At 41.3% G+C, this 14,931-nt stretch overlaps 2 protein-coding genes across 2 annotated transcripts; one reads left to right on the top strand and one right to left on the bottom strand.

The window, feature by feature from the left end:
- Positions 1-1,110: 1,110 nt before the first annotated feature.
- LOC134198206 (NAD(+) hydrolase PdTIR-like) lies at positions 1,111-11,787 on the bottom strand. The gene is made up of 6 exons (XM_062667555.1): positions 11,715-11,787; positions 11,353-11,658; positions 6,238-6,341; positions 5,663-6,170; positions 5,526-5,594; positions 1,111-1,662 (listed from the first exon to the last, which is right to left on the bottom strand). The coding sequence occupies exons 1-6, from the start codon at positions 11,731-11,733 to the stop codon at positions 1,286-1,288; spliced, it is 1,383 nt and encodes a 460-aa protein (XP_062523539.1). The 5' UTR covers positions 11,734-11,787; the 3' UTR covers positions 1,111-1,285.
- A 355-nt stretch (positions 11,788-12,142) lies between these two features.
- LOC134198226 (AP-2 complex subunit sigma) lies at positions 12,143-14,241 on the top strand. Its single transcript, XM_062667585.1, has 4 exons — positions 12,143-12,273; positions 12,339-12,488; positions 13,490-13,663; positions 13,979-14,241. The coding sequence occupies exons 1-4, from the start codon at positions 12,205-12,207 to the stop codon at positions 14,078-14,080; spliced, it is 495 nt and encodes a 164-aa protein (XP_062523569.1). The 5' UTR covers positions 12,143-12,204; the 3' UTR covers positions 14,081-14,241.
- The last annotated feature ends 690 nt before the right edge of the window (positions 14,242-14,931 follow it).

Here is a 14,931-nt window from a genome sequence, read left to right as displayed (position 1 = left end):
TGAAAGCAAATCTTTTCTAGAGCAATATTTTCTAGAGCAGGGAGTTGTGTAACGTAGAGACATGTGACATATAAGTCGGTGATTGTGATTGGTCATTGGATCGGTATTGTGTTGGACTGAGCTAGGGTAGTATAAGAAGCGGTATTGATTCTGATTGAGTTAGATTTGACTGAGTAGCGGTAGCGAGTAGCATTTGATTAAGATTGTGTTTACAATATACGGCAAGGTCGACCGTTAGGGCAGACTACGCGTCCTCTCACGTAAGGTGCTGCTGTCCGTCTTCGGAAACTCTGCAACACTACACTAAAGTCCTAGATGTGACATCCAAATACAAACAGATGGACAGACTGACAAACTAACTGAGAGACAAGCAGAAAGACAGACAGATAAACAGACAGACAAACAGACAGACACAAGCACAAGCACATACACACACAGGCACAACAAACAAAATAAATAAAACAGGCGAACAAACAGACAACAGAAAAACAAACAAAAAACAAGTATACAAAAAGACAAAAAAATAAACAGACAGACAAATTGACAAACCAGTAAATAGACAAACAAACATACATACAAACAAGAGACATGTATACACGTAAGCTACTGTACCCAGACAGACAGTATCCTATCACTCATTATCCTTACCCATGTTTCTCCTCCTACAGTTTGATGGTAAAAGATAAGATGGGTTGGTGTCACGTAAAGACTGCTTTTGTGTGTTTTCTTGTTTGAGAACCTTTTTCTGCAAGTGAACGTCATTAATCTAGACAAATCGAGACTTCTACGCTTATTCAACGCAGAAAAACGAGTTAATACCTTGGATGTACTAATGTCCTCCATCTGCAGACGACAAGATGCTCTGGAAAATAACCAAGTTGTAGCCTCTAACGCACGCTAAAATTCTTACCCTCGAAGTCCCAAATAGCCGCGCTTCCTTTAAGTTTTGTAAATATTTTAATTAATGAATTAATTAATACGCCATTGTTTATGTGTGATAACGCCAATAGGACTCGCTGACATTATACTGCAGGCATTTTCTGTGTCTGCCTGTTTTGCTTTCCATCATTTTCCTTGATTTGATGCAGCAAACGAAATGTACAAGTCCAATAATACGTATATCATGTTGAACAGAATCTCGATAAAGTATTGTTTACAGAAAGTATTTTTCAATTTCATTGATAGCACATCGCTATTCGTTTCAGAGCGTTTACAAATAAATTTAAAAATAATGACACAAAGATATGTCCCTAAATCGAATTCACGTGACACATAATTACCTTAATTATTTGTTTGGATAAATGAGTTCTACTACATCATACCCAAATATATCACATGCCTCCTTCCTTAAACCCATTTTCAAAAGCGTTTGAACAATCAAGTCACAAGTAGCTCGTCTGCCCATTGCCTCTCTCCATTCTTCTAACATGGCTTGAGCGCGCACAAATGGCTCTCTGTATTTAACAGTGATAACGTCCGTTCTCTTTGTAGGAAACATATTTGCTGAAAGACGGGCCCCGAATTCCTGCCATCTGTGAGATACTTCACCAGCAACTTTCACTAACAGCTGAGAACTCAACTCGCCATCAAGATTAGACACTTGTAACTGTTGACAAACTCCAGATGTTAGAGTTGACACACTTGAATCAGCAGGTTCCCTTTCTGAAATAGAACAAGAGATGTTTCAATGACATCATTTCAGACATTATATGATTCTTAGCTACAACGGACAATCCTCATACTCACTACAAGCTAATACTCAACTGTCAATGTATAAAGTCATTGCTGCTACTCCTTCTCTGGAGGCTGCCTTCAGTGAGTCCAAACACCATAGATAAGCCAAGGACACATCTAATTTGACGTCTGCGCCTAAATCTGGGTCAAAAACGAGGATGTCCAATCTCTTGTTACTGTTGACGTACCGGTATTGTGGCTCTAGTTTGTGCCGCAAGTTGAGTTGAGAAAGGCAGTTGGACCATCCTGACACAATAAAGTCTTACATGTGATTAAATCGTATCCTTGGATGTCCGGTTCTTTCCCACAGTCACAACAATTGCTCGATGCAGGAATGTCACATCCCAACAGTATCATAGTTGCAAAACGAAACTCTTGTGATGAAAGTGCAACATGTTTTGAGGACGGAAGTGCCGTCACCCAAGCTTCAGCTCTTCTATCTGACAATGAATGCAAACAAGCTCTGTCTCTGATTGCATTTAGTTGTTGTTGAGAAGGTAGTCAACATCAACCTTCAGATTTTGTTCAGTAAGCCTTTGCTGCAATTTCACGTTATCATTGATCATGTCTGACAGTAATTGCCTCTCCGGCACCGTTTTATGAAGATTATGGCCTATAGATCCCACAGAATCAGCATCCAAAAGGAGGTTGTTTACAGATTCTTCAAGATCATGAAAACGCTTTGGGGGATCACGGAGAGAGTGTGCCCAACTAGAGACAAATGCTACGTGCAAAATTTTCGATGGTGGTGATAGACCAAACCCACCGCAACTCATTGCTAAGGTAGCTTGATACCATTTCAAATTTGAAATTGTTACAATTCCAATAATATTTTGGAAACTTGATCTTGTCAAGAAATCACGAACTTCACAAGCCTGTTGGATCAACAGGGGTAGAACTGTACGGACCAGGTCTTTACCCTTGAAACGTAACAATGTCTCAACAACAACATTGAGGGTCTTCAAGGCCTGGAATTTGCGCACAAAGAAAACTTCCGAAATCTGCAAACTGGTAGCAAGACATCATAACAAATGACCCTTCTCCAATTACTGTTTCCAGATTGATAATACCATTTTGTACAACAGGAATTGTGTTTGAGGCTGCAATTGCTTAAAAACCAACTGAGAGGGGCATAGATTAACACTTCTTTTCAGCAACTTTCAATCCGATATTGGCGAGAGAAGAGGAGAGGTCAGAGAGAGCTGAAAAAACGTTACTGCTTGTGCCCAGAAGAAAGACATCATCTAGATATATATCCCAGGACAACGACTTCCTGGTGTTGGCTTCGGAAGAAAGACAAGTGGATGAATGACAATAGAAAAGAATGCTGGACCTAAGGAATCTCCTTGATGAACACCTTCTTGTGAATTGGTGTTGACAGGCTCGTTACCATACAAATATACGGAGGACTGACTGTACTGTATATTTGAGATGCATGGTTGTATATATCTGGGGATGTGCCACGAAATTTGTTGAGCACATGCCCTCGCTATACCGCATTGAAAGCATTTTTAAGGTCAGACTTGACATCATTACAGTCATCGTGCGAAGATAACAATAGTTGAATATGTTGTATAAAAGTTGTGCTCTGCACTCTGTGGCAGAAAAACTCCAAAACTATCTGTCTGTCTGTCGGTCTGATCCACATGATATATTATTTTGAAAAATGAACTATCTTACAATAGCAATAACGCTAATTATTTCAGTCTGTTTCTAGTTTGTGTGTCTATTTGTCTTCCTCTGCATGTGATCTTTTACTCTGTCTGGGTGTCTGTGCGTCTGTCTGTCTGTCTATGTTTCTGTTTATCTGTCTGTCTTTGTGTCTGTCTCTTTGCCACTCCATGCCCTCTGTTGGTCTGTCTGTCACCGCACGTTTGTGTGTTTATTTGTCTTTCTATCTGTCTGGCTGTCCGGCTATTATCTGTCTCTCTCTCTTTGTGTCCGTCTGTATGTCTGTCTCTCTGTCAGTCTGTCAATTGTAGTAAATTTTCATGAAGATAAGCTAAACAGCCACATTATCATAAACTAAGATAATGTCCAGCGACAACCAAGGCCTCAAGAAATCTCTAAACTATCTATAGCCAACTACTGCTAAGAATACAAGTCAAACAGTACATGTCCAAGAATAAATGTAAGTCAATTGATGTCTCTGTCTGTTTGTCTCTCCGTCTGTCTGTGAAGACCTCTGGTTTATAGTATAAACTCAAGTTGTGCACAAGTATATATATATATATATATATATATATATATATATATATATATATATACGATATATTTAAAAAGAACAACTGTTTGTTTGTCTGTTTGCCTCGTCTGTCTGTCCGTCTCTCTGTTTGAGTGTGTATGTATCTGTCTGTCTGTCTGTCTGTCTGTTGCCTTAGTATATGTATTTAGGCAGACCGATAGACAGATTGACAGACATACGGAAACTGGTAATCAATGTGTGTTTAAAAAGTAGAAAATTGATGATTGACCGGCGCTCATCTACAGAAGAAATGCTCTGGAGCTTCCCTGATCTTTTCGTAGTAACCAACACAAAGCAGGAAGCGTAATGTGGTGCTAGCTAGTGACCATGAAGTAGTTGACTAGATCAGCAAGCTAGATAACTTGTTGGCGAATGGAAATCGTAAAGCTGAAATAGGCCATGCATCTTACCCTACGAATCAATTAGAGCGGATGTCTGTTGGTTACAGTTAAACGAACAAGCGGCCATTTTGAATAACGTCTAAGGAGTGCCATCTGACTGAATTTATAAGTGTACATTGTTAAGAACGGTCGGTGTGAATGGTACGCGTGTTAAAAAAATTCTAGACTTAACCAAGTCATTGATAATACCACTATACATTGTTCTTTCAACGCCAGACTGAATTGTACATTCTCTTTAACGTCCCAATGAATTAAACACGGATACTTTATTTAACACCGACTGAATTTAAGACAACGCATGTACTGTCCAGATTAGGGGCATACTCAACGACACGGCCTTTTAGTGTGGAAAATAGAAAGGACGACGAAGTTGTGAGTCAAACAGTAGACTGCCGTGTGTTCTAAAAAGTTGCTTCTGGTTCTTCAACTTCCGGTAACGCGTTATAACGGGCGTGGTGTAGTGTGAAGTCAATGAGGGGAGACTTCACGCTAGCGTGTAGTGTAAACAAAGGAATTTGTGGCGAAAGAATGGTTCGGTGTTGCGTGGCTGCAGGATGCACCAATTCGCGCAAGTCATACGCATTCGCGTTTCGATTTCCGAAAATCCTCAAGCTAAGAAAAGAAAGGGAATCGTAAAATATTGACGACAATTGCAGAGACGTCTGTGTCGTCCGGGCGACTGCTACTGAGTACAAAGCGTCTTACTGAGTGGACAAGAGTCTGCAGTAGCGACGTTTAGCTTGATTGCTTCGAAATACGTACAGCCAGGTCTATTCAAGAGCTTGGTCTGGGTTGTAGAAGAGCGTAATTGAGGCCACCATTTTCCATCTACCTGCCTCCACACTTCAAGGTCGCAGCACTCTGGAACCTTTGCAAAAGAAAAGGAGAACCGTAATTGAGAAGCGGGAAGGTAAGAAAGACTCTCGCGCAGAAACAAAGTAATGCAAATGGCTAAGAGAGGTCAGATTGTTGATGACACTAGATGACTCGCCTCTTGATCATCATTTGTAGTAAATGCAGTCGTAAGCGTTACAGTATACTGTACGGTGAAGTCAAACCTTGTGTCAACGTGAATTCAACGTACGTACTTCAAATCATTTTATTCGTTTCCTCACGTACAGCACTAGAGTTTTGCATGAACTCACCAGTACAGTGTGCCACTATTGTTGCTAGTATTCGACCAGATGACAACTCCGGATGTACCTTTATCTCACCTAAATACAATTCAAAAATATACATACTGTAGAACAGGCAGATGCATGTTAGCTTATAAAATACTTACCATAATCACGCTGGTCTTCAACATGTTTTCGAATTCTTTCCGCAACGCGAGTTACGAAACCAGTAACGTTTTCATCAGTTTCCTTCTCAATACCTGTAATTTGAGACAACTCTCTTAAGATTGTGATGGAAGATTCCCCGCAATCGTCGGCTCTAATCTTGTAAAATACTGGTATGATTTTCTTGTAACGTGAGTCAAACCTAAGTGGATCACTTTCAACTTTGCAAAATTCAAAAGCTGCTTTAACTTCTGCTTCTGGATAGCGTTTTCCTTTGAACTTATGACTGAGTATAACGACAAATAGAGGCGACTGTCTTATGGCTTCCGCAATGTCTGTCTGTGCCACGCGTCCCTCTAGCAAAGAAACTTTATCGAAAAACGAAACAATTTTATGTTTCTCTTTGAGCTCTTTGCTTAATAGAGAGACAAAGTCTTCTTTGTCTTCGCCTGCATGACACAAAAACACGTCGTACTTCCAGCCTTGAGAATGTAACACAGGAAGAAAAGGCTGGAAATCACAGACATGAATATTTAAGTATAATAATAACAATTTACACTCTTTACAAAGTATATACCGTTAATTTATTATTGCCATCAGTGGTATCTGTCTCTCCTGCCGTCGAACTGACTCCAGATGATGCTGACGGTACTCCAATTCCGGTTTGATGAGAAGATACATCTGACATTGAAAAATTCTATAGTTAACTTAATTGACAAAATCAGAATTGCAAATTATAAAAGTTTTCAAATCACTATTTTCCAACATCTACGACTGTATGTAGCAAGGATGAACACACACACACACACACACACACACACACACACACACACGCGCGCGCACACACACACACACACACACACACACACACACACACACACACACACACACACACACACACACACACACACACACACACACACACACACACACACACACACACACACACACACACACACACACACACACACACACACACACACACACACACACACACACACACACACACACACACACACACACACACACACACACACACACACACACACACACACACACACACACACACACACACACACACACACACACACACACACACACACACACACACACACACACACACACACACACACACACACACACACACACACACACACACACACACACACACACACACACACACACACAACACACGCAAAGTAATAAAAAGTAACTGTTTGTGTAGTATTAACCGAATGTCATTTTTGCCTACTGTAAGACGTGTTTTCTAAATAGGCAATTTTTCATGGCGATAACTTTTAAACCTATAAGAGCCATTTGCGGAGAACAATACTAATTAATATATCCCCTTAAATGCCCTGTCTTGATGTCTACTCCATGCGTCAGAAGTGTCTCTTTGGCTGTTTGATTCTTGAGAGTGATTTGGTAATGATCACGTTGTACTTTTGCTATGCAGCATACTTCATCGTAGCGTACGCTTGCAACACCGCCTCGTTTACATCGTCATATAACACAGACAAGCTTTCATCTACTATAATCTTCAGTGACAAGTCGCGTACAATGTGCGCCGCAATTGTGACTTGGACGAAACGCACAAGCGCAGTCACTCGTACGGCAGAGAAACTCTGCGCACAAGACAGAAAGCGACGAACAGACACGCAATGGACCTGAAACGGTTGTTTGCCTTTCTGTACTTCGTTTCTTCGTAGACGGAGACTTCTCGATAACGGGTCACTCGATCAGTCGAAGACAAAGAAGGAAAACCGGTTTCAAATGACGCGTTCTTCGTATCAAACAGTAGATAAAGACTTTAGCTATTAAAATATGATCGACATTGAGACCGAAAAATCTCCAAAGAAGAAAACACGGCCAAATAGGTAGCTCACAGAAACCGTAGACATCCCATCTATCTGTCTATCTACGAGCTTCTTTTATTGTCATGTATCCGCTACAGAATACAACAATAAGCGTCTTATAATGCATCCGCAGTCTTTCCAAAATTGGCATCTCCTGTAACACCGATGATCCCGCTAAGACTAGCTAAAGAAAACTAAATTGGGAAGAAATTACGTTTCAAGCAACAAAAATTTCTGTTAAACAAGACAAACACTGGAAATACTAGCTTTTTCTGGTAACCCAGCAGCGATAGAAACTTCTGATGACTGCCTGAATGATGTTGTCAAAAAGGATGTCCATGTCTCGTTTGAACGGCTTGCACACTCGGGCCAGTGATCGTTTCGTTTCGGTGAAAATGAAACATCTTGAACCAACAATTAGCTGAAGCAATTCTGTTTGATAAGAGGACTCGCCATTCTGCACAAGATCTTCATATCGTAGATGTTTTCTTGCTTTAGTATCTTCCGCCACCGGCTCAAAACAGTACAGACAATTCAAGGAGCCAAGACTTTTTCAACTTGCGACTGTAAACGACAAAGTCTGGACGCAACGTCGTAAGTGACATTTTGTTCGGAAACTGATAAGGCAGAGAAGGCAGATCACAAAGAACTTGATAGTCCGAAGAAATGTTATACTTGATAAAGTAGTAAAGAAGTGCAAGAACATTGTCATGCCTCTCCTTGTAAAGACCAAGTCTCAACAATTCCGGGCAAGGGTTAAGGAAATGACAAAGGGACTCCGGTTGTTGACATAGAGAACACTAGTTGGACTCCATTCTTTCACAAACAGAAGTTCAAAGCAGTTGGAAGAGTCTTTTGGATAGCATTAAATGCCCAATTGAACAGGTTGTCATGCAGATGCTTCAATGATATTGACCATTAAGCCGCCTCTAAATCTTCACACCTTACGCTAGCACCTTGTACTGACAGTAACGATAAATGACGAAAATGACTCTGACAATTAACCTCAGTGGTTTGTTTCTTGATAAATTTCAGACTTTAAAAAAACCCACATGTAAGAGAGTGCTCTAACAAGAAGGCGCTAAGCAAGAATCGAGAGGATAACGACTGTGCTTCGTCACTGAAATTTGCGGAAGCCAAAGTTCTTAGACAAACATTGTTCGAGTTAGTAAATCGTAAAAGGCAAGAACACTGGAGACTGTGGAACAAAACAAAAGGTCGAGGAAGGTGAAATCCACCACGATTAGTGTTCAAGAATAAACGGGTTAGTATGGTACAGTGAGCAAGTCCGACAAATTTCTTCAGACATCTCGTGACTACCGTATCAAGATGACTTTGAATCCAAGAAAGAGGCAGACTAAAAATGCTGAGTAACCCAGCTAGTCGAGGTAACACAGCCTTCTTGTAAAGTTGGCATTTGTTGAAGTGGGACAACGCCGGTTTGTCGACTTGAGCAAACAGGTAGTTAACACGATCCAACCACTCGGACTTGACGACATCACAATGCAAGTCGGCAGAAATCGGTAACCCCAAGTATCTGTAACTCTTCTTCTGTCTATCTGTCTGTCTATCTATCTGTATGTATACATTGAATGCAGCAGTTGTAGCGTCGCGCTTTTTGGTAGAACTCGCATTCTTCGTCATTTGCATTGTACATCCGATTTGTGAAAGCTGCCTCAAGGGCGGCGGAGTTGGGAAAGGGCTCGAGCACCTCCAACTTGAAGCACAGCCTCTATCTTTGTCCTTTCATGCTCTGCCCCTAACTTGTGAGTCACTTCACCGCCCCTGTGCCTATATGTATGTATCACTTATTATACACAATGGAAAAGGCTGAGTGATTACGAAAACTAGTACAGTGGCGTAGGAAGATGTTCATGAGTAGAGGAGGTACCGTGGATGTCATCATCACTAAACAAAAACTACCTCGACTGCAAGACCTTAAAAAATTTGCAAAAGTCAACTAGCACAGAAAATTTTAATTCCTACAGTGAGCGAGGGTACTGCAGCCCCCACTCTTCCGGTTACTACGCCGGTGTCGTACAGGAAGTTTTCAACACAAATTTGGCGTCGCGGGGTTGCTTCTTTGAATTTTTACAATTGACCGATGGTCCCCATTCGCAAAATTTGACAGAGAGATCGTGGATGTTTTCGTTTATCCGCCATTTCAAAGCTTATTAGGATTTTTTTAAAAAAACAAGCATCCTTCTGCTAGGGAATTTTCCCACCAGATTAGAACTACAATTACGTCACAAGGACCGCTGATGGCAAAAATACTGCAATAGACAGCATACTATATCTAGAGTTAGAAAAGACAAGTACTCAATTTAAATATCACTGCTTGATCATCTACAAATGTGCTCAACTAGACTACATACATGCAAAATTTAGTTTCCCGGCTCTCATAGAGCAAACACATCAATAACGTCAATGTCGTCATTTATCACAACGCCTTTAATTAAAATTGCCTTCGATTTCTATTCGACGTCGGAGAACTAGGTCTCAGTCAGAAAACGGGCATTATACGTCTTCTTCATAAGGAGAATGACCATCTCGATCTTCAAAATATGCGTCCAATATCGTTGCTGACAGTGGACTTCAAGATATTGGCCAAAATTTTTGTCAACAGGATTACATCGGTGCTGGCGTCTTTAGTTCATCTGGGTGACCCTCAGGCTCAGCCATTCTTACATAGTGACTATGCGTCACTATCAAAGAGAACTCTCACCAAATCAACCATCTATCAGATCAAAGCTGTCACTTCATGACACAAACCTTTGCAACCGTTTACTGCAGAAGTTTACCGTAACGAAGAAATAAAGCATTGAAATTCACTTGCGTGGGCGTGTTTCGTACCCGTATGTAGCATAAGCGTAACTTTGATTGTTGGTTAGCAAGGAAGACTGATACCTGTGCAAATTTCAAGGAAAGGATTGTGGGACATACGGCGTCAAGTTGTGATTTATTGACTAAAGCAAACTGGGACCCCAAAGTTCACGCAAGTATCGACTGGGTCAATACAACCGTGGAGCGTCAAAAGGAGACCCTTCTTAGATTAGTTCATATATCATGTCTCGCTGAATTTGGGTTCGTTAGGAGCACTTGGTATGGTTAAACCTAAAGTATTTTAATTCCAGAGAATAAGACTTTGTGCTACATACAGGGAATCGTCTTTTAACAACTTGTTGCCCATTCTCTACTTCTGTGGCTGTCTGGACCGTAGGTTTCCTGCAGGAAGATACTAGGCCTTGTATATTTCTTTCAACAAGTTTTAGTGTTTGGTGAGAGTTCTCCTCTAAGTGCCTACGTGTTAAAAACAGTGACCCTGTACTTTAATTAAATTGACCCCAATGAGCCTGGGACAAAAGTGACCCAACTAAACGGCATCAGTTGTATAGATACTTCTATCTAGTATCACAGTTGCAGCAAGAGGTCAATAAATTAGTTACAATAGATGCCATGCAACTCAGAGAGAATCCTGTCTATTAATTGTAAAGAGAAACTATACAGACAATAAATAATAATCTTTGGTATGCATTTGCAGGATACAAATAACCTTTTTGTTCTTCCATAGACTAAACCAGAATTGCACAGCTTCAATAAAAGCAATCAATCATCTGGATAAATATAAAGCAGTACTTTCTGTTTGGTGTGTGTGTGTGTGTGTGTGTGTGTGTGTGTGTGTGTGTGTGTGTGTGTGTGTGTGTGTGTGTGTGTGTGCATGCAACGATAAATTAATTTACTAACAACTAATCTAATCTGCCGTGGGGAGAACGGGATGGTGGGCTAGTGGTGTCTCTATACTAACATGCAAGATATTTGCTTTAGTAAATCCTTACTCTCAAAGCTGTCTTGACGAAGTCGCGTGACCAGATCGTTTAGAGTAGGATCTCCAACATCACTGAGAACTTCACAAAATCTGTCAAATGATCCAACGCTTTGCTTGCGCAGCACACCTAGAATTTCCTTCGCCACTTCTTCTTCTGACTTGTACTTAGATAATTTGTTAAACTCTTCCTCCTCCGATGCAGTAAGAAGATGTTTGCTATAGAGTCTAGACACAAGGTGATGCCGACTTGGAGATAACAACTCGGCCACCTCCATGTATTGGGGCCTCAAATGAGTTTCCCATTTAGGGTCTATTCCTACAGCCATATAAGTAACTAACAAATCATTTAACTAAAAAATTACACAAACTTACCTAAGGTAGACTGAGACATGATTTTCTTTGCTGTACTGTACGTTGTACTCTAACTCCGCAGGTAGATATAAAAAAGGGGAGGAGTTTGACTACGGTGAAACGGAAATGAATACTGGAAGTCGATGTTGCGACAAATCGTACGTATCGAGTAACTAGACAGTGCACTTACAATGATGAACACGGTGCAAATTCCCTCAATTCCTGGATTTTAGATTGACCAACAAACCAGACTCGAATTTAGCGCGCGCTAAAACAAGAAACTTTTAGTGGCTTTTTTGAATTTAGATAAAATTGTTACAACCTCTTACAACCTTACATTTGGGATTGGTGAAGTTGTTCGCATGATTTTTACCAAATACCTTCTCGCCGACTGATATCACAAATGGACAGAGTCAGCTACGCGAGACTACGTTCGCAGAGTGTACACGCGGGGGGAGATGACCGGCTGGACTCTCGAACCTAGACGTGTACCTGCTTTCTCCAAATTTCTATGACAATCTGGGTATGCGAGGGATACATTTTATCCGGGTATTTCAAACGTTGCTTCCACTTCAACATGGTGAGACAACAGTAATTCGTACATTTGCTTATCGTTATGTCGCTACATTGTGCGTTTCATTGTAGATTCGTTTTATTCTGATACAAAACAGAGCCGGCAAGACTCGCCTTGCCAAATGGTTCATGCCTTTTGAAGATGACGAGAAACAGAAGCTCATCGAAGAAGTCCACGCCGTTGTTACCGTTCGTGACGCCAAGCACACGAATTTCGTAGAGGTAGGATGTTTTTCGTACATGAAATAGTAGGATTCCCAACCTACCTACGGTGGGGTGGCTGATACTGTAGTCTGCAGATAGGTAGATAGAGTGGTTTGACGGTGAAGTGGGTTGACAGACAAGTAAACAGACAGACAGGTGGACACCCCAAACAAACAGCAACAAATGCATGCAAACAAACAATCACAAACACACAATCACAAACACAAACAAACAACACCCACAATCATACAAACAATTATAGGAACACACAAACAAGAAACAAATGCAGACAAACAAATATACATGCAAATAAACACAAATTACACAAACTCAAACAACAGGCACACACAATCATACGAACACACACACACACACACACACACACACACACACACACACACACACACACACACACACACACACTCATGCACACACACACACACACACACACACACACACACACACACACACACATACACACACACGCAAAATGGACAGGGGTGAAGCCCTCCAAGTCATCCGACGTCAACCTTAAGTTTAGTTGCGGAGATAGCTCCCCTGCCTCTAGAGACGGGGCCTCCATGTGCTACTTGGGATGCCTAGGGCCAGCTCTACAATCCACTTGGAGCTTGGCCGGAGTCATCCAGGTGCACTGACTATGGCGCAGCTCTGAGACTGGACACCAAGGTTCACAAGTACCCGTCTGCTGCATGATGTTACTTGCATTATGTTATTTGCATGATTCCAAGCCAGCAGTCAAGTCCAGCCCAGTCAATGACCAGCTACTCAATTATACTTCTGAGTCGGGAGAAGGAATTGTGTATAAGCTTAAGGATATTATGCCATAGCTCGCAATTACTGTGACTTGAACCTGCAACCCTGCATGGTCCTGGATGTTTTCATGCTCCAAATGCACTCTCTAACCAGTTCAACTACAGCACCACACACACACACGCACACACACACACACACACACCCTTTACAGTAACTTCTGCATTATCACAAATATTTTTCTCTAGTTTCGTAGTTTTAAGATTGTCTATCGACGATACGCTGGTCTCTACTTCTGTATCTGTTGTGATGTCGAAGACAACAACCTCGCCTACCTAGAGGCAATCCACAATTTCGTCGAAGTTCTCAATGAATACTTCCACAACGTTTGCGAGCTTGATCTCGTCTTTAACTTTTACAAGGTAAGGAATTGGCTTCAGCAGCAGTGCAATGCAATCTTTTTGCAAGCCACTACTAATATTATCACTATGCGTATAGACATAGTAGTGTACTTGACTAATTTTATTTTGTAATTTTAATTGCGTAATATTTGTTTGCATTTTACTGTGTGTGTGTGTGTGTGTGTGTGTGTGTGTGTGTGTGTGTGTGTGTGTGCGTGTGTGCATGCATGCAAGTGTTTGTATGTGACATACACATGTTCAACAGATAACTCTTCAAATGAGCAATCTGCTGTTGTGTCTTATATCCCATTGATTTGGTATCGTTTGTGTATATAGGTTTATGCCGTTGTTGACGAGATGTTTTTGGCCGGTGAGATCAGAGAGACGAGTCAGACGAAAGTTTTGCGACAACTGCAACTTCTGGCGCAGATGGAGTAGCCCGAGAGACAAGCATAGGTGAACATATGCTGAGTGTGTAGTGTGTGGAGACTTGCGGACGTTATTGTACATGAACACGTATGATGGGTGGGGTGTTTTCACTTTTGTGCTTGAAATAAAGGTTTGTGTTATGTCACCGTTTGTGGTGGTTGGTTGTGTATTGAATTGTGATGTGTGGATGTTGATAATGCAGGTAGGTAAACAGGTACATATAGACAGAAAGATGGGCATGTGCGGACGCAGTTATGAACAGATAGATGTAGGAAGAGACAGGCAGCAGACAGATAGACAGATAGCAGACAGACAGACAGATAGCAGACAGACAACTTACATACGAAAAGACAACAAGACAGACAGATAACAGACAGTCAGAGAGACAGACAGACAACATGCAGACAGACAGACAACAGATAAACAGTCAGACAGACAGACAGACAGACAACACACAGACAGACAGACAACACAAATACAGACATACAGCATATATACCAGGAATTTCGAAAACAGCGCCCAGACAAAAGACTGCCCACTGGATGATCTTTGGAATCTGTTCTCATTTACAGCCCATGGGCCGTTAATGAGAATCAAGATTGTAGTGTGTGATTCAACATCACGGCCAAAAGGTGGTTGATATTCCGAGGGTGTAGTAGTAACGTGTGTTACTGTACTAGTGTATGTGCAGGTTTAGCAACCAGACAGCGGTCTTACACTGTGGACTAAAGAAGGAACCTCTAAAGAAACACCTGACCAGAAGCGTTGGAGGACTGTCAGGTCCGTTTATACTCGTAACTTTATAAAGACTAAGTATCTAGGCAGCTCGTTGCAAGATGGGCCTCACACTAAGTGACTTG

The sequence above is a fragment of the Corticium candelabrum genome, chromosome 2 (genome assembly GCF_963422355.1).
Source record: "Corticium candelabrum chromosome 2, ooCorCand1.1, whole genome shotgun sequence".
NCBI lineage: Eukaryota > Metazoa > Porifera > Homoscleromorpha > Homosclerophorida > Plakinidae > Corticium > Corticium candelabrum.
Note: the sequence above shows the minus strand (reverse complement) of the source record. Positions and strands in the feature narration are given on the sequence as shown.